The sequence below is a fragment of the Callorhinchus milii genome, unplaced genomic scaffold (genome assembly GCF_018977255.1).
Source record: "Callorhinchus milii isolate IMCB2004 unplaced genomic scaffold, IMCB_Cmil_1.0 Scaffold1, whole genome shotgun sequence".
In the NCBI taxonomy this organism is placed as follows: domain Eukaryota; kingdom Metazoa; phylum Chordata; class Chondrichthyes; order Chimaeriformes; family Callorhinchidae; genus Callorhinchus; species Callorhinchus milii.
The window spans coordinates 24,052,750-24,078,613 of NW_024704742.1; the positions used below are offsets into that span (position 1 = coordinate 24,052,750).

At 39.3% G+C, this 25,864-nt stretch overlaps 1 protein-coding gene across 5 annotated transcripts in view; it reads right to left on the reverse strand.

Annotated features, from left to right (window-relative positions):
- The window catches only part of fbxw7 (F-box and WD repeat domain containing 7), a 162,587-nt gene that overhangs the window by 77,994 nt on the left and 58,729 nt on the right, over nt 1–25,864 (reverse strand). For all 5 annotated transcript variants that reach the window (XM_007904012.2, XM_007904010.2, XM_007904008.2 and 2 more), the window contains exon 2: nt 6,318–6,854. In XM_007904012.2, the coding sequence (XP_007902203.1) occupies nt 6,318–6,785 (468 nt within the window). In that variant the 5' untranslated portion in view covers nt 6,786–6,854. The remainder of the gene's footprint in view (nt 1–6,317; nt 6,855–25,864) is intronic.

Consider the following 25,864-nt stretch of genomic DNA (forward strand, 5'->3'; position numbering starts at 1 on the left):
TTCTGGAAAGTATTAGGCACAAATTAGCAAGAGCCAAGGCTGGGAACCCAGAGCGTGCAAAGTGGGTACAGCTGCAGTTTTGCAGAGTTTGTCATTGAGAACACTGTCTGGCAAGCCATTGCTTGGCGAGCTTGAATCACCCTACACGTTATGGGTTTGGTTTGAAATCAGGCCTCAATATTGATTTCAATAATTTCAGACCATAACAGCTCACCTTTCCCCTCCCCTTCTTCTGTGACCATTACCATATCATCTGGATCCCAGACATACCTTTTCTCTCTGGTCTGCCTGTCTTTTTGCAATCCCAGCCCACCCCTTTATTTTGCATAACACCTCTTTAACACATCATCCCCTGTCCTCTACCCCATTTTCTCCTTGGTCTTCTTTGCCCTACCTCCCGCCTCTCCCTCCCAACATGCCCGAATTCTGACGAAGGGTCATGGATCTGAAACGTTGACTCACTTTCCTTTCTCCATAGATGCTGCCTGACCCACTGAGTGTTCCCAGCAACTTTTGTTTCAGATTTCCAGCATCTGCAATATTTTGTATTTTGTCAAACGTTCCTGCTGCTTGTCCAGTTGGGACCACACTACCCATTAGGGTTTTGGCTTGTAGGGTTAACAAGATGAGTGAGATGACTGCCTGCAGTGGCTGGTCTGCCCTTCCAGGTCTTGCCAATGAGCTCGGCTGGCTGTGCTATCATCAGAAGTGCCTGGAATACTGCGGACCCGCCTGGCTCAGGCACCTCCCTGGAGTATGTTTGCTTATAAAACAGGTGTCCTGGGCCCTAGTTATTAGAAGTGCAGTATATTTCCAGCAGGGAGACAGCCCTTTTGTTGTTTGTCTGGACTCTTATGACAGCAATCCACTGATACCAGTATAGTGGCTGACTGACTCAGGTTTTCCTCTACACAGCATATTATCGCATCTCTGTTACATGGCACCAGGCAGCGAAGACATCATGCAGCCTTGCTTCAGGCAATCCTTATCCATTCTGAAAAGATTATATTTACCCCAAATCTTCAACAGCACGAATATTTCCAAATGATGAATAGCCTTATAGCCTTGATACATGTATGCATGTGTGTGTAGAGTATGTGTTTGTGAGAGAGTGTGTGTGTTTGTGAGAGACTGTGTGTGTGGGAGTGCGATGTATGAGAGTGAGTGTGCGTGAGTGAGAGTGTTGGTAAACTTTTGTATTTTGTTGATAGTTTGCTTACAGCATTATCCAAAGGTTCTGCTCGATGGATTAGCTGCATGTCAGGACTTTGAGCAAAAAGTCGAGGCAAACATTCCACTGCAGTGATGAGAGAGTACTGAATTGTCAGGGGTCCTGCCCTTTGGATGAAATAGTAAATCAAGGTCCTGGCTGTCTGTTCAGGTAAAAGATAAAGATTCGATGGCATGCTGAAAAGGAACTTTGGGAATTTCTTCAAGCTAACGCTCCCCCCACCCCGCGCCCACACCCCACAAACACACGCGTGAATACACACGCACACACAAAAAGAAACACAAAACATGCACTTTATGACTGTTTATGGGACATTACTGCGCGCAATTGGATGCTGCAGTTGTCTACAAATATAAAGTTGCTACACTCTAGAGTAAGCTCTGAAGCGCATCAAAACATTTTGATGTGATAAAGTGTCAAATACGAGGATTATTATTATAACAATGATACATGCTGATTGTGTATAACTCAGTAAAGTTGCTCTAGGGTTACTTCTCGTCTGAATGGTCAGATTTTGTGTTCCAGTTTTAGGAGCGATCAGATATATCTTAGCTCAGTCCAGCTGTTTTAAGTGCCGAGGGATCTATGATTCTTGCCAATTTGGAATTAGTTTGTACATCAGATATCACATTGCGAACATTGATTTGTATCCATAACTGTGGTCACCATTAATTGAATCAATTTAAAAATTTTAACCTGGGAATATTTTGCACATCACTGAAATGGAGTGACACAATTTATTTAAAAATGTTAATGTTACATTGCTTATCATTAGCTGGGATGCTCATTTATAAAACGGTCCATCAATCAATATTCTACTTTCAGTTATAATAGTTGCTGTAATACTGATTTGAAGGCAGCCTCATGTTAGTCACCCCTTAAATACCATAATATACATTAATCCCTCAGCAAAGGTCTATTACTACCCTTGAGCTCAACTCCTGTCAGAAGTTGTTAAATAAGACTGGAGAGTAAAGCTCTGCTTTGAAACATTTATATGTTAAGGTTTCATTCCATAAGTTCCCAAACCAGCTCCTTCAATGACAGCTGATAAATAGATGCACCGTGGCACTGAAACTAGATTCAAATGTAACTTTGCGTTGAGCTAATTTCAAGGGACAACAGAAGAATGCTATAGTTCACTCGGTGTCTTCAAGCTTATATACATCATCAGTTAGGATTCCTGTTCCTGAAGCAGTGACTCCTGCTGGAAGCTAATTGTAAATGTAGGTGAAGTCAGAAACAGGTTCAATTGCATTTTCCTCCACTCCTCCTCCCTCACCCCTCAGAATAGTCCATTGACACTCGCATTCTAGACTTACATGAGGTACAACAGGGCTACTGATGTGTCTGCATGTTAATGAAGAGAGATGGAACTTCAGAGGGCAACTGAGCTTCATGTTCCCCTCAACAATAATACTAATAAGTTATTATATATTCCCCTCAATGAGACTAGACGAGTTTCATATTGCAAAGGAGGCTTGATAACCTCAACTCTCAGACATATTACTGGAGGCTCACACAACAGGCGTGAAATGCTACAGTATTCATGCAGGTAGACCTCAGTGGGCGTGGGGGAAACTCAGCACTGAGGTGGAAGTGTGAGTCTCGATTTTAAATAAGTTTTTCAATTTAACACGGGCAACATGTCCAGAGGATTGCATCTCTCTCTCTGATGGCTGGGGAAACGAAGGAGGTGGGGTGGGGGTGTGGGATGGGGGGGTAGGAAGAAGGCTTTAACGGCTCAAGTTCACAGTGACGGTACTATGTTTCTTCTGTCACCTCTGTACTCAACACCATTATAAACATAACACTAAAAGCTGGCAGGACTGGTGTACTGTTGCACAAATGCACTTCTAAAAAAATCAGAGACAACAATGTAACAGAACACACATCTTCTAAGAGTTTCAAAAATGAAGTTAGAAAAAGTCATACCAACTGTTCTCAATGCGATGTCTTGCTAACTGGCTTCAAGAGAATACTTTAACAGTATTGCAAATTCCACACTTATAGCACAAATAGATAATAAAAGACAAATTCAAAACCTGGTTATAAAGTAGTCTCAATCATATACACACACAATCAATAATGTAATGTAGATTCAATGATGATCCAATTATTCTGCGAACCTTTCCAAATAGGAAATCCTGGAAACAAATACAGTGAACCACAAATTTCTCAGTTAGATACATAAATGCTTTAGCAGTATGGCTTCGACCCATTAATTCTTTTGGTTTCAGACTCAGCTCTGGAAGACAATTTGAAACATACCAGTAAGATGGTTATTTTCTTCATCCATTTGTTCCCCATTTACTAAAATATAAATGAAACAGCTCTCAAGTTCCCAAGTTAGGTCCAGTTGCAGTTAGAGAGAGAGAGAAAAAAAAAACGTTTACACCTGTGCTGATTTACAATCAGTTTGTTTTTAACAATAAGAGTTCAGGAGAGCTTGTGACGGTACGAATTTGAAGTTCCAATCTCAGACAACACACGACAAATGCCGAGGTTCATTGGAGACTGTTTGAATCTCCTCATCGTTCAATGTCAGCTGCCATTCTGACACGCAGGACAAAGGCCAAATAGTATATTTGACACTGCTTGCACTGCCATTTGTCCAGCCCACATATCAATCGGTCAGCAATTGCTGCACAATTCATAACTCAGCAAAAGAAAATTCCGTGGAGCTCCTTTTCCCTTGCAGTAATTGGGGGGAGTGGGGGAAGGGGGTCAAACATAATTGACTGCAAGTTAACCTTACAAGCCTCCATAAGCTGCACTTCCAGCTGTCAAATCTGTCAAGGTTACTTACTCAATGTTGATTTTGGTGTTGGGTAAATATGTCAATGGTGTTCAATTCAAACTCATACTGTACAACCATGCCTACGCAAAATAAAACCTAAAATTCTCAACAAGATTATGACACAAGTCAACATTAATTCAGCATCAAGAAACAATTTGAATATATGATTTACATATTCAAAGTTTAATTAAGGATACTAATAGACTATGGGATTGCCTGCCTTGCGTCAACTGTACTTCAAGCCATGATTAAATGCTTCTCGATGTGAATATTGGGCAGCCTTCAACTTGATGAATACTATTAAAAGCACTTTCAGAAGGACACAAATAAGAAAGCAATTAACAAATGTTTGTTGGATTCTATGCAATAATGATCAGATCTACTCTCATTCCAAAATGAAGATTAGAACAGAAATTCATACCCTTAATTGTAGACATTTTCCCTTAACACAAAACATTTATTGATCTAAGCCATCGGTTACTGAGGCTGCTCGTAATGAGCATGAAGCTACCAACCACTTCCCCTCAGACAGTTTGAAAACAAAACTGAACTATGAGCACTTCTTAGCATCCACATTCAGGGCAGGATTTGCATGCATGCGAGGTCAGGTCACGTAAATGCACTCGTTGGCCATGTGCGCTCCACGGAGACAACAGAAAATCTCACCAGGGAGAAAACAGTACTTAATGGTGCATAGAAAACTGAGGTGGGCAAGAATGTGAAACATTTTTTACTTGTATAAATTTAGAACAATTTAATATCATGTGCTCTATATTCAGCATCACAATTTTCTAAAATAATAATCACAAATTTACCATATAATAATACTAATCTACAACCTGTAATTGTTAGTTTATCAACGTCAAAATGCAGGCAATTCCGGGTGGCAAGTTTTTAGAAGTAAAAAATGGAAAATCATTTTGGTGGACAAATTATATTCCAGGAGAAACCTAGGTTACTTTGACCAGTGTGCAGCGTTTTCTTTAATCAATCATCCTCAACAACTGAAAACAGGAATGTGAGAAATGCTAACAAAATTCCATGCTGCTTCTCCCAGCTCCGAAATGAAATTCTACTGTATACCAGAACCGGAAAGAAAAATGTGAACAATGCTCATGGCAATCTTAACCATGGAGGGGCATGTTCTTACACAAATCTTTCAAAAAGGAGTCAGACTGCAAGGAGATTATTAAGTGTACATGCAAATGTTCCAGTTGACAAAATGGAAAATGTATCCAAGCAACAACAATGTGTGTAAAATTGAGAATTTTAGCAGGAGACAACGCAAAGCCTTAGGAACTGAACTGAGTATTTCAATAACAGATTAGACACAGCATGAGGATCACCCCAGAAATGAGTACCATCAGTCCCCATTCTCTCCTGACTCTACAACCTTCCCATCTCCTAGCCGATCAAATTCAAGATCTTCGTCCCAACCTTCACATTCTGCCATGGTGTTGTCCCACCCTACTTCTGCGACCTGTTCAAACCCTACCAACCTATGTGCTCCCTCCACTCAGTGCAGACTGGCCTGCGTCATGTCTCCCACCCCATCATCAGTGGTTGGGCTTTCAGAGTGTCTGCCCCCACTCTCTTGAACTCCATCCCAGAGTTTCTTCGATTTAGCATTTTCCTGCCTCCTTCAAGGTGTGTCTACTGTAATCAATTTCTATATGATAATTTTAATTCATATTTAGGACAGTCAAAAGACAAAATTCTTCAATATTCAGAAAATAAACAGATCAAAAAGCCGGTGTTAATACAACAAACAGAATTAGTGCAAATCACATTATGCTTAAATCTCACACATTCATACCACTGTACTACAACAACAACAACAACAACAAGATTCCATTTATAGAGCGCCTTTCACGTCGGGAGGACGTCCCACTTACTACTTACACAGGTCTTCACCTAATGCAAGACAACTTTTATCAATCATGTTGAAGACTATAAAAAGAATTGTGATGATATTAATTTTGATAATGATAATTTAGTAAATAAATTCAGTAACAGAATAAGAAGACTGTTAATGTACAGACCCTTTATAGTAAGTTCCAATCGGTCACTGGTACCTCTCAGCACATTAGCACCTGAATCGCCTTCCGAGTTGATCCATTAATCCTACATCTACACGGCACCCTTACATCACAAAATGCTCTTCTTATTTCATAGAGGCGCTTTATGCAAAAAAATCTCATTGGCATATTAGAAAGGACGTTAAAAAAAATGCATGGTCAGCGTTTCTCATCACATTTCCCAACCATAAAACAGAAAGTTTCTTACCTGATTCTTCAGCAGTGGCAGGGGCTGCTGTGTGCTAATATCAACATTGTAATTTGGATCAGTTACATCATTTCCATTTGTGCTGTCTTCTTCTCTACTGCTGTCAGATTGTTCAAAGTCATCGCTTTCTTGGTCCATTTCTTCCTCTTCCTCACCATCCTCTTGTTCCTCTTTGTTTCTACCATCCTCCTCATCCTCTGCTATAACTCTGTTGTTGTTTTCTTCTTCTTCCTCCTCCTCCTCTTCCTCCTCCTCATCACCTTCCCCTCCATCAACCTGGGATTCATTATTGGTACTACTGCTAGCTTCAGCTCCACTTCCATCAGCATTCCTCACACAGTGCTCCTCTTGTTCCTCCACTACTCTGTTCATTTGCTCTTCCTCTCCATGACTTAAGGAGGCATTACCTCGGAGGGATCCTCCAGTTCGACGCCTCTTGCTGCCCCCAGACAGCAATTCCTGGTTCATTTCCAATAGCCAGCTTGCTACTTCTTGAACCTTTGCTAGATCGTTGGATGGTGTACACACTGCTGCAGCCTGCAAACGTAGAGAATGGGTGTTACATTTCAAAATGATTCTTCTTTTCAATTCTACTCTTCCATTTATTAAGGGTTTTAATCATGTAACCAGATATTTAAGAAGTTGGTTGTCATTACGAAAAAATAAATCAACTATTCAACACTTCCATAGTACAAAAGCAGTATAATATTCTAACAGAGAAAGATAATTTAACATTTAAGGATATATTAACTTTTCTAGTAGTATTGTTAATTTAATGGTCCTGATGAAATCTCAAAGCTGAAAATGTTAACCAATCGTATGGATGCTGACTGACCTCCTGTGGATTTGTAATTCAGATTTCCAACATTCAGTTTAATCGCACTATTATTGTGATATACCTCTCAAATAATCGTGGCTTTGCTCTACCTGCACTTTGTCACAAACATTTAGAGAAATGTACTCTAACTCCAGTTGCTGCTTCTCACCAATCTGCTGTCCCAGTTAAGAACATCTGCATATGTTACTTCACTAGTAAGCCTGACAACCAGATGAATGATAAAGTTAATCTTTTACTGTTAGAATCGAACTGTGCCTCAAGAGATCGGGTTAAATGACTACTGAATTGAAGAAAATCAAGAGCAAAAATTGCTGCATATATTGAACAAAAATGTTGGTTAATATTTGGATTGTAAAGATTTCAATTGTGCTTTTCTCATTTAAATGACCAGACAGCAGAAACAAAATGGAATGGATACCTCAACCAGCTTTGCTCAGAGCTGCCATTTCGAAAAATTATTTTCAACACAGCGAATGTGAACACAATGTATCTGTTAATTTTCACACTTAAACCTCAATAGGAGTACGATGTCCTAATATTTCTGTTGATGCAAATGTTAAACAGATCAATTAGAATACCCATTTCTCCCCATCTCAGATGCGATGTTGATTGAATTGTTAACCTGCAGTTTGAAAGGTAAACTACTGCACACCTAACAAAGCTCTGAAGCAAGAAACATCTCATTCTGAAAATTCCACCCAAATCTCAGAAAGTTTCTTGCACAATTTCAGAAAGCAAATGTTAATATCTACTATACAGCATCACTTTCAATCACATTATTAAAATGAACACAGGACCTTGGATTGAGTACACCATACACCAGTCAAAAACAACTCAATATGATACAGCCACGTTTACACCTAGCACTTTTGGTGGATTTGGGTTATAGTGGTGGACCATAGAAATATATAAATATGTATTTTACACACAAACATATAAACAAACATGCATCCTGCCTTTTGAACAATTCTGAACAGATAAGAACAGTTTTAATACATTTACACTCCCATAGAAAGCTTTGCTCTGCACACACATTTTAAAAAGAAATTCAAAAGATAAAAACATGAAATGGATACTCATACAAATTTTGAGTTTGAAATCTGATAAAGAGGGGTGGGGAAACTGTCTGTAGTTATTAACAAGTCACAGATCTGTAGTAAACTCGTGTTTTATTACCACTGCACTAATCCACACAAGTCACCAGTTAGGTAGAGGCAGCCTCAAAACACAATTGCAATCCATCTGGGGATGGGTCCGATGAAATACTGGTAGTTGCCCAGGGCAAGATAAATGTGCAATTTAACCTGTCAGGAGGAAAAATGAAGCTATCCATCATGGCAGCCTTATTATACAGAATAAATACTACATGGTTAGGTTCCTAAATTAAACCCTTTTCCATTTTGATCTGTATGGTTAAGTGCAGGTGTGTTTAATTCCCTTAAGTGTCTAAGCTGCTGCTAGATAACATTTTGTGCAATATTACACATTTCTAACTGTAATATTCAGGTACATATCACAAGTTTAATTGAAATAGTTCATTTAAAATTTTAAAACAAATGATTTCTCAATATTTGTGCAGTTTATGGTCGTAAAACATTCAATGCAAGGCAAAAATTGGCTGCCACGTTTGCCTATAAATACTGTCACTACAAAGGGCATCAGTCTGGTTCAGTTGGTAGCACTCTCGTCTCTGAGTCAGAAGGTTGTAGGTTCAAGTCCCAATTCAGGACTTTGAATTCACATCTAACCTAACACTTCAATACAGCATTGGGGAGAGTTGCACTGTTAGAGATGTCGTTCTTTGGATAAGATGTTAAAAACCCGAGCTCTCAATAATCAGTTCTGGTGGATGTTTAAGATCCATCCCATGACACTATTTAAGAAGAGAAACCAGTTTCTCCTGTGATCCTGGTCAACAATCCCCTGCATCATTTGCCTACAAACACACAGTCACTATACATCACAGGAAAATTCCATGATGTGGTTTGCGACATCTTGACAACGTGATACGTCGCTATAGAAAAGGCAAGGATAATATTACTTATTATGAACAATAATATTTCCTTGAAGAACTGTTTTCTTAAAATGAATGCTTCAAAGGAACATAGTTAAGAAAATAATTAAACACTGGAAAGAATATATTCATGGACTAGACATACACACACAATATGGTAAATTAGTGAAGTCAAATATTTATATGAAAGGCAAAACATTTTGCAAGTTAAAATACACTTTCAATTTAACAACTGCGTTAGAGCATTGCAAGCCAAGACCAAATGCAGGACAAGCAATATTTTCAAACACACTTTTATCATGATGACAAAAAGGCAGAGTTATCACTTTGCTATTAACTATTAGCTTGCTCCAACTATCCTTGCATCGCACTTGATTGTTTTTCCTAAAAGTATCCATATTGCAGTAAGTCTTTGCGACAATTACTTAACACTGATTCATTTCAGCATCAAACAGTGCTCTCTCCCTGTGCTAGAATGGTACAGAGCATTTCAATCCAAACATGTTAAGAAACTTAGACATTATTGTTATTCCAACTACTCCAGATTTATTTTTTGTGAATGAAAGCTCAGCAAGCATTTCAAAAATGTTTAGCCATTGCTGGCGATAACACAGTCCTAACACGGTCTCTTTAAAACATTTGTATTACTGTACACATTGAATAATTCAGATCTTCTCTTCCAAATCCATGCAAAACTAAGATCCACTGTTCCCAATGACAAAGCCTGGTTTTTAGTAAACTTATCCAACACAAATGAGAAATGAGAGTCAGGCAGACACAAAGATGTTTTTTTATTAAACATAATGCAGCCATACCTATTAACCATTCAAAGCCACAGCTAGCTTCAGTCTCCATAAATGGCTTATGAATATAGTTTCAATCAATAGTCACTATTCCATATGGAGACAATTATAGCCAAGAGATTACCTGTGCACTCCAATCAATATGGTGGACTAATCAGCACAGCTACCCTTCCCAGTTGGCATCTAACGCAAGTGCAATCCTCTTTCAGCAGTGTGGGAAAGGATCATTAAACTCACTTTTGCTAACCTTTGCATGCTTCTCACTGGGAAGACGATTGGACACCTTTCCTAAACCCCCAGAAGAATCTTAGATCAGCAAAGGAGCAACCTATCTCAGAGTGTATGTTAACAGGCACTCCACCACTCTCAGTGGGAATTTCAGCATCTCCCCAGCATGCATTCCACTGCACAAAGTACAGACAGGTTTTTATCACAACTAAAATCTCATTTGTGAGCTCCATGAAATATTTATCAGAGCAGCAGTTCTTACTGAACCATTTATTGCTATTATGTGAAGCAAACAAATGCACACATGGTAAATATATATTTATCGAAACAGGTGGATTTCAATTACTGTATTTTTAAAAAATACTTAAATGCTCAGTGTGCACACAACGTAAACACTGTATACATTCATCTTCAGTAACTACAGGGGCTGCAGAAGAAATATCTTCAAATTCTATCAAGAGTAGCACAGTGAAAGCCATTAGCTGTTGCTGCTATATATCTGACCTACCCATGGACAGTCACAGAGAATTCCCGAGGGAGCCATAAGCAGCACATGAGAAGATTGGACTGCTCAGGCAGCCTCTGCGTGTAAACACCAAGACCTTCACAAATGACCATCTCACTGCTTCTCTGACACTGGACCTATTCTTTAATTTTCAACAGGGTCCTTTCAATTTGGTATGAATAAGATAATCTTGAAGTCGAATTTAACTGTTTGTTTCATACTATGTGCACACTTTGTCCTGCAGTATCAAAGTCATATTCCGTTTAGCATGTCAAATACAGAAAATGTATTGATTCGCTGTAGTTATCGAGTTTTCCTGGAGTAGACTTTAGCAGAACATAATTAATATGTTGTTCAAGCAAGGAAGGCTCGTCTCATAACTCAAACACAAGATTGTATAAAAACGTAACCAGTCAGTTCATACAGCTCGTTCTCTAAATAGCAACGACGCAATATCAGGACTGATGCTAACTCAAGACATCTCATCTGCTGCTGTGTTTTTGCCTTCTTCATTCCAAACAAGGATAATTGTATTGTGAAATAACACAGTTTGGAATGAAAACCTCCAGCTGTTGTCTGCTTTTTCTAAATAAAGAAGAAATCTTTCGTCCTCTGCACTCTGTGATTTTACCAGTCATACGTGGTTGCCCTCCAAATAGCTCAAACGTAGGAGATTCCCAATCATCAAACATACAAAACTCCTGGTTCACAATGACGGCGCACTTGTACTTAGAAGCACCAATTTTTGATGACGACCAAAAAATGAAAGGCTATCCACCAGCCTGTGTGAGTGAGTAATGCAATACCATCTTCCTCAAGTGTTACATTGAACAGCCCATCTACTTATCTTGGCAGCATTTTTGCTCGGTAACACAAATTGACCAGGAGGTGTCTTCTGAAGAAATTTCAGCATATGAATGACTGTATGATCAAGTATAGAAGCAGCCTGGAATTTAGCTACAGACCAAGACTGAGGTACACAGCCAAGTGGTAATCAATTTTCACCCTGTAAGTCTGTGAAGAATAAATGTGGAACTAGAAATTGCATCATGCACATTAGATCCATCTCTGGCACAAATGTGTAGATTGTCTGATCCCATATAGTTAAGGCTTAAATTCATCCAGTTCATACAGATCTCTCATACACTTCTGAAGGAAACTGAATACTATTGATGAAGATACAACCCAGGTGAACTAGCATAATTTACATAACAGAAGAGAGGCAAGGATGATTAGCAGGCTGAGCTGGAAGATGATCACCAGGCAATAAAGCATGCAGGATTAAAAGATATTTTGAAGAAGACTCTACAAAGCATTCAAATGACCTACTTGACATACTCAATAAATCATGGTTAGAAACATTTTTAACTGTAGAATTTCCATGAATTTGAGCAGAAACAAGAGGGGAAAAGAATATCAGACCCAAATCAGCAAAAATGGCTTACCTGAAGTTGGAAAGGATATTCTTTCTACACAGGTTTCTGGAATGATGTAAGGGTACATCCAAATGAACTGACAACTAAGATTTCTAAAACGGAGCTAACTCCTTCACATGCACCAGTTAAGGAGATGGACATTATATAATGATGAGCAATCATTCGATCAGAATGACAGAAGCAGAACATTTCCAAATATAATGTTGATAGTTTCAAAGGCCAGAATGTAGATAGCATTTTTTTCTAAATAGTTGTACTTTACAGAAAGAATCCTCATCTTTGTGGTTTCATTAACCATCACAGTGTTACTGATAATGCAAACAAAGGTGTACTAAGCAGCTCAGATTCCAAAGTATAATCCACTGAACAAACAAAGTAATGGGCCTGGGAGGACTAGGTTAGGTGCTGAATATCATGGCTCAACATGATCCATATCACTGCAAATGTGAGCAAATCCCAAGTGTTACAGGAGAAAGTTTGGAACAATATTGTTCAGGGTGAACTGAAAAACTATGCACAGATTTTCCAGTTTGGAGGCCTGAGCTCTGCTGCCAACAATGAGAAAAGCGAAACTGAGGCGTTAACAGCAGCATTGGGGAAGGTCAAGGCACAGATTTGTTACGGGCCCCAAACTCTCTGTGTTTTCTCTCTGTGGGATGAAGTCAATACGGGTGGAGGGGGCAAGAGAAAGAGAATATATAGTCAAAATGTGTCCTTTAAGATAGATTTGAGATTGACTCTCTTAAGAATGTTTCACCCACAGGCTCTTCATCTTTTGAACAACCCCACATTTGCTTTTAGCGTGAGATTGTTCTCAGTTGTATGACCAGGTTTTCAATCCTGTTTCACCAAATACTGCCTTAAAATGCAAACTCTGGTAAACTACGGTTCAATTACTGTTTCCAAGGCTGGGAATAATTTCAGGCTGAATTGGCTTCACAGGACAGGTTTAGCAACAAAATGTCAGAATCAAATCAAACCCCTGTGACTGTTTCACTGCAGTCCAGTTCCTGAGCTAGGCAGTACTCCAGGGCACTGCTGATGACAGCCCAGCCAACTTGGATCATCGGCAGGACTTGGAAGGGCAGACCAGTCATTCTCAGCTTCCTTTAACTCCGATAAGCCAAATCCTAAGGGGTAGGATACTCCAAGCTGGTCAAGCAGCGGGAAAGTTTGCCAGTGCTCTCTCTCTCTCAATGGTAAGATATTCAGTTTCAGCTGGTTAAACTCCAGGAGGACCACACACTCTTGGCTCAAACCTTGGCTCTTGCCAACCTGGACCCAATACTGTCAAATTTGGTTAATCGTGGAGTCCTGTAGCTCAGTGGTTAGAGCACTCGCTTTGCAAGCGAGAGACCTGAGTTCAATCCCAGGCAGGTCAGGGCGAAACCTTGGGCAAGTTTCCTTACTCCACACAGAGCCTAATAATAATCCCTCCAAAACCGAAAACAATAATAAATTGGTCATTTTCAATCTACGACTGTTTGTGGGACATTGCTGTGCGCAATTGGCTGCCGCGTTCGCCCACAAATATACAGTCAATTCACTTTACAGTGTGTTCTGTGAAGCGCTTTGGGACGTCCTCCCGACGTGAAAACCGCTATATCAAATGCAAGGATTATTATTATTATTATTATTAATTGAATAATGGATATTTGAATAATTTATTTATTGAATGGAATTTAGAACCTCCAAATAGTTTGCCTAATCTAATGAATGTAGATCAGTTAATTGAATACCATAGACACAATTAATTCAGTTTATCATATAATTTTCCCCATGACCATTCATATAAAACTAATTAACTAAATCACATAAATGCATAGTCCCAAATCACTACGTTCTACAGAATCACCTGCATTTTACAGTAAAGTCTAAAATTAGGATCACTCTTTTTAAACTTAACGACACATTTCTAGAAAATGACATCACTTCTTTTACCATGTTACAAATTATAGTGAATCATATGATCTCAACATTTGTACAAACGCAATTAACAAATATCATTTAAAGAACAACGCTCTTTATTAATAATAATCCTTGCATTTGATATAGCGCTTTTCACATCGGGAGGACGTCCCAAAGCGCTTCACAGAACACACTGTAAAGTGAATTGACTGTATATTTGTGGGCGAACGCGGCAGCCAATTGCGCACAGCAATGTCCCACAAAGAGTCGTAGAATGAAAATGACCAATTTATTATTGTTTTTGGTTTTGGAGGGATTATTATTAGGCTCTGTGTGGAGTTAGGAAACTTGCCCAAGGTTTCGCCTTGTGCCTGGAATTGAACTCAGGTCTCTCACTTGCAAAGCAAGTGCTCTAACCACTGAGCTACAGGACTCCACAATGAATATCACTTAAATCAACTAAATAGAAAGTAGCATTTAAATACAGAAATGCACATCATATGGTATTGAAATGTGACCTGCCTCAATGCAAATCCAGTTATATGAATAGTCCGATTCAGTGAATAACTTTGACTGTGAAATTGAGTATGGAATTAAAAGAATTTCAATGTCCTCTCTAGATTTAGGTAAGCAGGATGCATCCCTCCATGGAGACAGTGTGCCTTCCATTCCAATAAATTTCTCTGGAATTTCCATGTATAGGTGGGATACAAGGAACTCAGTTCGGAACTCAGTTTGGTTTGCATACCAGTGTGGTGATGGATTTCATGTATCCTATACCTGTTTGACCTCCCCCAAAAATCAGGCCAGGTTTCTCGCTCATTAAAAACAATGTTGATTCTTCAGAAACTGTGAACAAAGCCACTCACCAGAAGTCTAGGGGGATGCTTAGATCCAAATCACTCATTAAGGATCCATTAACACAATTTTATGTCCTGGTGATAACTATGATAACACATACAGCATTTTCCCCCTCATGTAGATGCAAGCTGAATAAATTAAGAATATTCTTTTCACACTCTCTGCATTGTAATACAAAATGCGATACAAATTGACATTTATAATAGTGCCTTTCACGTCAGATAATACAATCCTTGTTGCACAAAATTCCCATATAAAAAATTAATTCTGCCGATTAATGACCATAGCATACAGAACAAAATCACTTTGAAAATTTAATTTTGTCACAATGCTCATGATCATGTCAAGTATAACCCTCAGACTGCAAAATTGAAATTATTTTCTGCATTACAACTTTTGAAGAAAAACCACATCAGCTTATTTGAATAATTCTGTGTCAAGTGCTGCAAGGTTTAGAGCAAATGTACGAAGGAGAACATCATTGCTAATTTCTCCTACTTTTTTTAACAGATTTATTCTGCATCAGTTGACACTAACAACATCCAAATGGTGTACAAATCTGCTCCACAATTAACCCACAGAAGTAAACGTTAAAATAAACAGAAGGTTCCTTAAAAAATAAACAAAAACTGAACTTACAAGCCTCTATTCCTAGCTTTCTGTTAATGTTTTAAATTCCTCATTCACATTTTGTGCAATTCCGGGTGACGTGGCACTTCTGACTTGTTCATGGTACAAGAAAGCTTCTCCTGGTGATTGTCGTACTTGTGTACCAATAAATGGGTTCCAGGTGACAGAGCTCAGCCAAAGGTCTCCCACCACCTGCAATCCATTTACTGGTACACCAGTACAACAGTCACACAGAAACTTTCCTCCTGCAACCTCAGCAGTTTATTGAAGAAAATGCAAATCTAGCACAAGTGCCCGATTACAAGGAATTACAGAAACAATGTCAAAGAAGAAATGATGCCTTTACATAATCACGGTGCAACACTAGCCCTACTAATACAGACCCAATCCAAGTTTTTTTGAACAGAGGCAGAAACAATATTAAATTTGAAAATAAACACTATTCAGAAAAATAGCATAGGACAAACTCTGGCCACTTATTGATCAGAAATTAAAATACAATGGAGCAGTTAACAAAAAGTTTAATTTAGCTGTATTTACTTTATATCACTGCTACCATAAGCCTGACTAATAAGGTATCCCGCAGCCCAAGATTTAAAGTCACCATCCATACTAGAAGCAGAGAGGCAGCAAGGCTCCAAAGTTTTCCAGCTGAGACGTTCTATCCACCAATGTAGGCCTAGTTGGATTGGTTTGTTGTCTTAAGATCTTGTATGAGCCTTGCCCAGCTAATGAGAAATAAACTAACCACTTTTGAACCAAAATGGTATATGCACACGCACAGGACTTCAGGCTACTGTGCAATTTGGTGTACAATAAAACTCACATAGGTCTTATGAGTTGGGACCATATATTTAACATTAATTTAATAAGTGAAAGTTGAATACGTCATATCATATTTGACTTATGTAAAGTTATATACAAGTCAGATTTTATATGACAACACATAACAAATGGAGTTCACGAATACTCTCTGGAATTAGGTAAGATTGGTGCGTTCCTTCAGGGAAAGAACTTGCATTCCATTCCAGACATGAACATTTCCAAATGTAGGTCACAAACACATGTGGAACTCGGTCTGGTTTGGATACTCTTAAGCATGGTGATGGGTTTCACATGTGTCAGATACCCAGCGGACAAAAAAAGAACTCCTGTGTAATGCAGAATATAAACTGGATTCTCCTTGTACAAATACCCTGTAATGCCCTACTAATCATATGATTGATGCTGCAGTGTACACTTGATTCTAACTTTGGCCAATAGAAAAGTGCGGAAATATTTGCCAAAAATTGCGGCGGTGGGAATTTGTGGGTGTTGATTGGTGCTATTGAACTACATTTTACTGCTAACCTACATTTTTTCATTTTATTGATGAAAACTAAACATGAGGAAATAACACGTATTAGATTATTGCATTTAAAAAATATATTTTCTTTCACAAAAACTGGGTGGCCTATTTGGGGGTGGGGGGGGGGGGGGTTGGGGTGACAACACACTAGCGCAGGCTCAAAGGGCCTAGAGATCTGCCAAAAAACGACACTCAGGAGCTCACCACCTCCTGCCACACAGGGCCCAGCATCGCACATGCACACAGAGACCAAAAGAGAGACACGCACGCACAGTCAGAGAGAGGCACGCCCACTCACAGATACATAGAGACACATTCTCACACAGAGACACACACACACACTCACAAAATTTTACATACAGGGAGAGACACAGACACTCACACAGACACATATAAGACACATTCACATAGACACTCAAAACACACACACACAGACGCTCACAACCACTCAGAGAGAGAGACACACTCAGACATGCAAACACACGTGCGTGCGCACACGCACAGACACACACACAGACAGACACTCTTAACAGCGCAAGTGGGAAATGGGTTTTGTTCGATTTGGAGGCCATCCAAGTGGAGTGATGCCCATTTCCCACTTGCGCAACAACACCACACCCAGTAGCATCGGATAAACAAATGAGAGTCCTGGGGCCAGAAACTACTTTGTTTTAAGCAGGTTTATAGCGGAGGATGCTGCTTATAGGGGATTCCGCGGAAAAACTGCAGCCACACTTTTCCAATGGCCCAGATTATAACAAATGTTTTTTGTTATAATCTGCTCCACGTCTCCCAGCCGACCCGCCCTACCATCGGCGGCCAGCCTCTCCGCCCCCACCCTTTGGAACTCCACCCCACAATCCCTTCACCTAGCTCCCTCCCTTGCCTCCTTCAAGGCATGACTCAAGAGCCTCCTTTTTGACTGTGTTTTCAGCCGACCTCCTACCTCTCTGCCCTCCATCATCCCAACCCTGCCCTCCCATGCTCAGGTCCTGATCCCCGACTGTTCAGTGCCTTGGGACGTCCTCCAAACGTAAAAGGCGCTTTACAAATGCAATTTTGTTGTTGTTGTAATACACTCTCACTGATCTTGTAAGGCTCTCAATGGACATAGAAAGCAAGAATGATTTGCAGATGGGTTTCTTTATATTAGCCATTCCTTTAAATGCCCATAGTGAAATTGAATCAGTTATTTCAGTTAAGAAACATCATTCCTCAAAAGTCAATCTTATCAATGTTCATCTCTTCCCTCTTTTCTTCTTCCCAAATAATGTTCTTCAGGAGCCCTTTTCTTTGTACATCTCGTAAGTGTGCCTCAGTGAAACCAATGAAATGATAACTACAAAGTAAAGACAGTCTAAATGCTCATATTATATAAAAATGTTTCTGAAGCTTCACTAAGCTTAGATATCAACTGAAATTCACAACTGCTTTGTGGATTCCTCCACCCACCCGCGTTCTCCAGCACTTCATGATTTAACTGGACCCAGCTGCTCACTGAATGGCATTCGTCTGCATCAGTTTCATGTGCAAATAGTTCTTGGTCTCTTTCCAGAACTTCAGTGAATCAACTCTCTTACCCAAAGCAAATTGTGAAGGACTTGATGTGTAAAACATTTAATCAGTTTGTGCAGCGTGCATTTTGTAATGCCAAAGAAACCAAATCTCTGACAGCTGATTCTCTTCACGTTAAAAATCCTCGCCATCACTGATATCATGCTACCTTCATCAATTCACCAACCTTTGAAAATGAACCAATTTACTCATTTGATCATTAGAAAACCGCAAATTTGAAGGCCAACAAGGAATAAGACACGCACAATAAGTGGACCAATTTAGTAAGAAACATTAGAATTTGTTTTTTTTAAAAAAAATAGTTGTGAGCCAAGTGGCCTCCTCTTTTTGCTGTAAATTCAAACTTCACTAACTACCATCCCATCTCAAATCTGCCCTTCCTTTCTGAAGACCTGGAATGCGTTGTTGCCACCCCAACTTTGCTCACACCTTTACACCACTTCCTTCTCGAACCCCCCAACCAGCCCCCCTCACAGCATTGTGACAGTGCTCAAGGTTACAAATTCTATCCTCTGCCTCCGTGACCAGGGCTCCCTCTGACTTCTTTGCCCTCCTGCTTATCCCTCAAACTCACTGAACGTGTATACAACCTTGGCATCAGGTTCAATGTCCAGTTATCCTACCCCACATCCAGTTCCTAATCAGGACTGCCTTCCTTCTCATCACTCACCCTCATCCCTATTTTACGAACACTGCTGAAATTCTCACTCATGGTTTCATCACTTTTTGCCTTGATTTTTCCAATGCACTCATCGATCTTTCACTATAAACAAGGTCCAAATGATACAAAACTCTGTCCCCTGTGTACTCACATAAACCAGGCTCCACTCTCCCATCACCCCAATTTTTGCCAGGCTCCACTGGCTTCCTGTTGCAGAACAGATTGATTTCAAGATCCTTACTTTCACATCACTTAATGTCTGGTGCGCTTCCTCTCTGATCTGCTCTCATTCCACTCCACCACCTGCTGCCTTGGCTCAGCTGACTCAGATGTTCAGCAGGTCTCTCTTTCCTTCCCCTCCACCACTGATGGCCATGCTGCCCAGAACCTCTGGAGCTCTCTGCCTCAATCCCTCCATTTGGCCCCGTCTTTGCCTGTCTTCAAATCACACTTGAGACTTGGCTCTTCGACCGTGCCTTTGGTCACCTCTCTTCTCTTTCCAACTCAGCGTCAAACCAAACTGCTGGTTTAAGTACTCCATGTTACTACTCACGTGAATATCACAATAACAATGCAAGTTGTTGTTGGAAATTAAATTATTCATCTGTATCTATCCTTCATTTCAAGCACCTTATCCTGTTAATGAATCCCAGGAAAACCCCTCATCTCAAAATAGTACAATGGCCCTTCCCTGTATAATATATGCAAATGTAGCCAAGCAGTTAAGTAACAATTTGCAATAATAATAATAATCCTTGCATTTGATGTAACACTTTTCACATCGGGAGGACGTCCCAAAGCGCTTCACAGAACACACTGTAAAGTGAATTGACTGTATATTTGTGGGCGAACGCGGCAGCTAATTGCGCACAGCAATGTCCCACAAACAGTCATATGGATTGAAAATGACCAATTTATTATTGGTTTTGGTTCTGGAGGGATTATTATTAGGCTCTGTGTGGAGTAAGGAAACTTGCCCAAGGTTTCGCCCTCTGCCTGGAATTGAACTCAGGTCTCTCACTTGCAAAGCGAGTGCTCTAACCACTGAGCTACAGGACTCCACAAATGGATTTCAAGCAATTTTCACTACAAATCCAAAATGTCAAATGTATTCCAACGTAACAGACAATTCTTCTGGAAAGATACCCCATTCTGCAATATCAAATCCTCCAAAAGAAATGCACATGAAACTGATGCAAACGAATGCTGAACGAGTCTTCATTGTAGTTGATTTTAATATAGCTCAGTAATCGCCAGTCTCGTTCAAGGGCAAAAGCTAGACAATTTATAGGCAGCCAGGATAAGCGGCGTGGAACTAGATCCTTGCAGAAAAATCTGTATTAATTACTCTGTTCGTTATGAATTGCAGTTGTATGTTCAGTTTGCATTGTGCATAGGATGAAAAGCCTAGGCAAGCCCGTTTCTTCTGTTCTAGGAGCCCAAAAAAAATCTGTGCAAACCATCCTGATCTGTGAAAGAAACTAAATTGTAACTATAATCCTTGCTTTTGATATAGCACTGTATGACTCTTAAGATGCTCACTATCAGTAACCCAACGTTACAATCTTGGCAGGCTTCTGAGAAAGATTTCCTTGTTTAAAAAAAATCTTGTTTTAAAAAAACTCCAGAAGAAGCTATGAAAAATGGAAGCTTTCTTCTACTCAGGAGTTCATTCTTTCATTCTACTCCACACATAGAGTGAACGTCAAAATTCAACCAATGAGTTTGGATCCATAAACATTCTTGCTGAACTCAGCCATACAATCATAAATATGTTCAAAATTCCTCAGATAATTTAACTATTTGGACCTATAGGAAAAACACCATCTTAGAAATGTCAAACCTGGTTGCATAAACATTATTATAGTAGTGCCAAAGGCAGGCTTGAGATTCAACCTCATAGGCACAGAGTGAAATAAACAGCCATTTCCAAAATACTTGCTTCCATCTACATTGCATCCACCTGTCTACGCTGAACCAATGTTTAAAATATTTTCCCAATCAGGGCACACTGCTGGGTCATAGAATCATAGAAATGTACAGCACAAAAAGAAGCCATTCGGCCCATCGAGTTTGTGCCGGCTCTTTGAATAGAGCAATTAACGTCAATCCCACTTCCCAGCCCTTTCCCCATAACCCTGCAAACCCGTCCTCCTCAAATACCCATCCACCGCGTTTTTAAAAGTTGTTATCGAATCGGCCTCCACCATCCTTTCAGGCAATGCGTTCCAGATTCGAACAACTCGCTGCGTGAAAAAATTTCTTCTCACCTCTCCTCTGCTTCTTTTGGAGACTATTTTGAATCTGTGACCTCGAGTCACGGACACACCCACCAGTGGAAACAGCTTTTCCCTTTCTACCCTATCAAATCCCCTCATGATTTTGAAGACCTCTATTAGGTCTCCTCGTAACCTTCTCTGCTCCAATGAGAATAGTTATTTGTGTCATCAATAACTATCATCTAAGAAAATGATTAGCTACATGTAAAGCTATACAGAAAATCATGTTGAAAGATTCAAACACAATTTTATACCATATAAAATTGAATTCTGAGATCCACTGTATTCAGAATAGAAATCAATCAATGATTTCTTATTCTAATGTTAGTTTCTATATTCACCATGATATATGCTCAATACACATCAAACAGCATTGAAGTTTGATACCTAGAACTTAGCAAACATCAACTAACAAACAAATTCTTAAATTGGCTTGTTGATAACATATTTCAAAAGAAAATACATGCACACAAAGATTACTGAAACTCCAAGTTTTATTTTTCAATTTTATAAGCATTTCCATTTTGAATATTTTCTTTCCACTGTTCTATGATCAGATAATAATTCAAGACTACACATAGCAGTGAACCATGCCATTAAATTGCCCACAAAAAATGCTCATGATTCAAACACCTCAAACTTAATCTAAAATCTTGTCTACTTGCAGCAAGAACATTTTGGAGGAAGGGGCTACAAATGATATATAAAAACACAGCACAGGTTATTTTGGGTCTACACGCAAATTATTTACAAGGAATCACAAAAATTTAATTTGAAGGTTTTCTGCACTAACGGTACCCAATTTGCTGAACACAAATTATTCAATTCATAAATTCTCTGTAAATATATATACACACGCACATACACACACTATTTATGGTTTTCATTCTTTTCTGACATATCTCAGATAATATCGGTTATTAATCTCAATGTTTACAAATTAGTTTCCTTGTTTACTTTTCACTTCTGATTCTTACCCATGGGATTGTGGTTATCCAATTGCTGAATAGATTGAATAATCTCAGTTTCTCTGCGCTGAAAGTTTTCAATATTCTGGAGGAGGGCTTTAGAGGTTGTAAATTATGGATGACTCTCCTGCTGTGCTCGTCGGGTCTTCTTATTGCTGGCGATCACCAGCAGCAGTGCCTGTGGCTACAGGCGTGCCATTCCCATCATATTGATTATACCCCTGTGACTTTTGCACAGACGATCTGGCTAAATAACTGAAGCATGGAACCACAACAAAAAACAGAACTGCGATTTCTCGGTCTGCGTTTTTCTTACCAAAAGCATGAGCATGCATTCTGAACACATTGTTTGCCAATTGGCAAATGTATTTGATAAAATAAAGTGCAAGTCGCTCAACTTAAAATTTATGTTTAGTGTGTGAAACGTAAACAGTGAAATAGCGGATTCGGAATGTTGCAAGTAGCAAAGGAAGCAATGGCAACTTTAATCAGATGGTTGGTGCTACTCAAGACAGCTTTCAGTGATGCCATTCATGTGTTGGTGATAGGAGAGGACTTGTGGTCAACTGAGAATAGTAGGGACGTTTGGAAGACTGGAGAAAAGTGCATTTCATCAAGCATCAAACAGACAGTTATGACAGGAAGCATAGATGAAAGAAAACATCCAGAAAATGATAGAAGCAAAGAAAGGAAACAAGTGAGTTTCAAACATTAAACAAGTGAGTACAAACATTAAACATTATGAACAGATCTTGAGAAAGGTGGGATTTACAGACACAACAAAAATGATCATAAAAAGAAAAAAGGAATGTTAAAGAAAACCGAAGAATACAGAATAAAATGCAGTAAATAGAAAAATAAGGTGAAAAGTGAAATTAAGAGTAAATTGAAATAAGAAATTGAAAAGGTCATAGCTTTATCCCATCACCATTACTGACCTTTCAACACAAAGTTATTCATTTTAATATGGGAAAGGCAGACATTCATTCCAAAGCTCTCAGCACAGTTTGACCAGTACAGAATGTTGTCTTCCATACTGAACGTCTGAATTTGATCATTTGCTTTCAAATTCTACAGGCGGGTTCAGAGTTTGAGTTTTTTTGGTAGTTGACTGCAATAAAAAGTAGTCAACATGTTATAAGTGGTATATTAACTTATAACAGGATAGCAATTTAAGATAGTTATCAAATGGGGAGATGAAAGATTTTTTTCACAGTTATTAGGTTATGGAATGCCCTGCTGAGAGCTGTAATAGAGACAGAATCCAAGCTTTAAAAAGGGAATTAGATACATATTAAAATGAAATCAACTAGAGAGTAAAGGAAAAGGGCAGATAAATGGGAGTGAAAGGATTTCTCTTTTAATAAAACCAGGACAGACACGATGGGCCAAATGGCCTTCTTCGGGTTGTAAATTTCTATGGATCTGAGAGCAAATGTATGCTCAAAATTAATTTCTTTCAAAAACATTCACCATTGGCAACATAATTTAGTTTTCCTTTTCAGACTGAAATGGTCACTATAATACTGCGGCATAAACTTCACCGCCAGTACCACACATCTGATAATTGGAGATCGTGCTTAGCATAATGGGTGACTTCACACAACTTCATGAACCAATCACCACCAGAATATTACTTTATCTCTTTAAAAGTCAATTCAAAAGATCACAAAAGAGGTTTGGAGGAAGTAGTCTCTTTTGCCTCATTCTTTCAGAACACCCAACCAATCACTTACTGATTACATCACGTGGTTCCACTACACCCCGAGGCTCTCTCCCTCAATCCCTCTGCCTTGTCCCCACTTTCAAATCCCACCTTTTTGATTGTACTTACTGTCACCTCTTCCCTCCCTCTCCCCCTGGTTCAGTGTCAGACTCTGCTACTGTCAAGTTGTTGTTGCATTGATCAAGGCCGAATCCATATTAGTTTTCACGATGGAACTAGACAAGATATCTAAAAAGGAACAATTTGCAAGCTATGAAGAAAGGAAGGTAAATTGGACTGGATGTCAATCACATGTAAGATAGACCAAAAGGCCTTCTTCTGTGCTGTCATTTTCTATGTTTCCATGGCTTACCGTTGGGATGACCCTCCTCAAAGTCTGACATCACGCAACAACCTCTTCTGGCTGTAAATTGTTAGGTTATGATAATAATATTAATCCTTGCATCTGATATATAGCCTTATCACACCTTCGAGATGTCTTAAAGTGCTTTACAGAATATACTGCAAAATGAATTGACCGTATATTCTGTGGGCAAATGCGGCAGCCAATTAGGCACAGCAGTGTCCCACAAACAGTCGTGACCAAATTATTATTTATTTATTTTTGATGGGATTATTACCCCCGGAAAAGCGATCCACCAATCAACTAACAACCGAGTTCCTACGTATTGCTAGGTAAACAGAGGTGTACGGAGTAAGGAAACTTGCCCAACATTCTTTTCATATTGGTTATTCAAATGATTGATGCTATTGCATTTCCAATTAATCAGGTCGGGTGAATGGTTTGCAGTTGCCAGATACAGATCCATCACCTTTCTTGAATATGGGAATCATACTTTCTTGCTTCCATTCTGGCGGACCCTCACCAGTGGCAATCAACTCCCTCAAAATGTCTGAGGGGGAAGTCACTCGCAGAAGCTAGAACTTTTTTTTCCCACAAGTAAACAGTATTTTCTCACAACACCCTCCAAAAATGGGAGTACACGCAATCTACTCAAAGGACTATAAATGCTGCAGCTCTGTCGCCAGCTAAATGAAGCACAGTGAGAGTAATCGAGCAAACAAAGGTAGCAATTCTCCACAGACCCCGACAAAGAAACCCTCTGAGATGGAGAAATCATCATGTGGGAAATCTCTGGGCAACCTGGATGCTGATACATGTTGCACAACGTATTTTGAGCAACAACATACTGGTAGTAATAAGGCAAGTCAAATTAATACCCAGCAGATGAATACATGGAATGATGCTTCTTCATGACCTTCACTGCACTAAAATGTAGAATTTTCACACATTCTTTTTGGAAAATAAACCAAAATATAAAATTTCATAGATTTCAAATGTATCAAATACCACAAGTATGTTCATAACAAGTCATAATATTGATCTGTTTGCTGGTAGAATATGCTAAAAGAACACCAAACTGAATGTCTGTCAAATGGCTCAAAACTGTTCACCTATCCTCTCAGCTAGGGAAAAGTGGATGAATAAGGGGCATTCTAATGACTTCTTCTACAACAACAAGATTGCATTTGTATAGCGCCTTTCACGTCAGGAGGGTTGGGAGGCGGGGGGGGAGGGAGGTCTTCCTTCCTCATTCAGCACTCTCCAAATACTTATGGACTCTTCCAAAGGAGCTTCCTGCCTTGAGGAAGTAGATCTGACAGATGGAATGGAATGACAAACCTTTGAAATTGGTCAAAATCTACATTTGGAAGAACTAACTTGCAGTGTTTAGTGCACCAGAAATACCCAATGTATAGCTACCC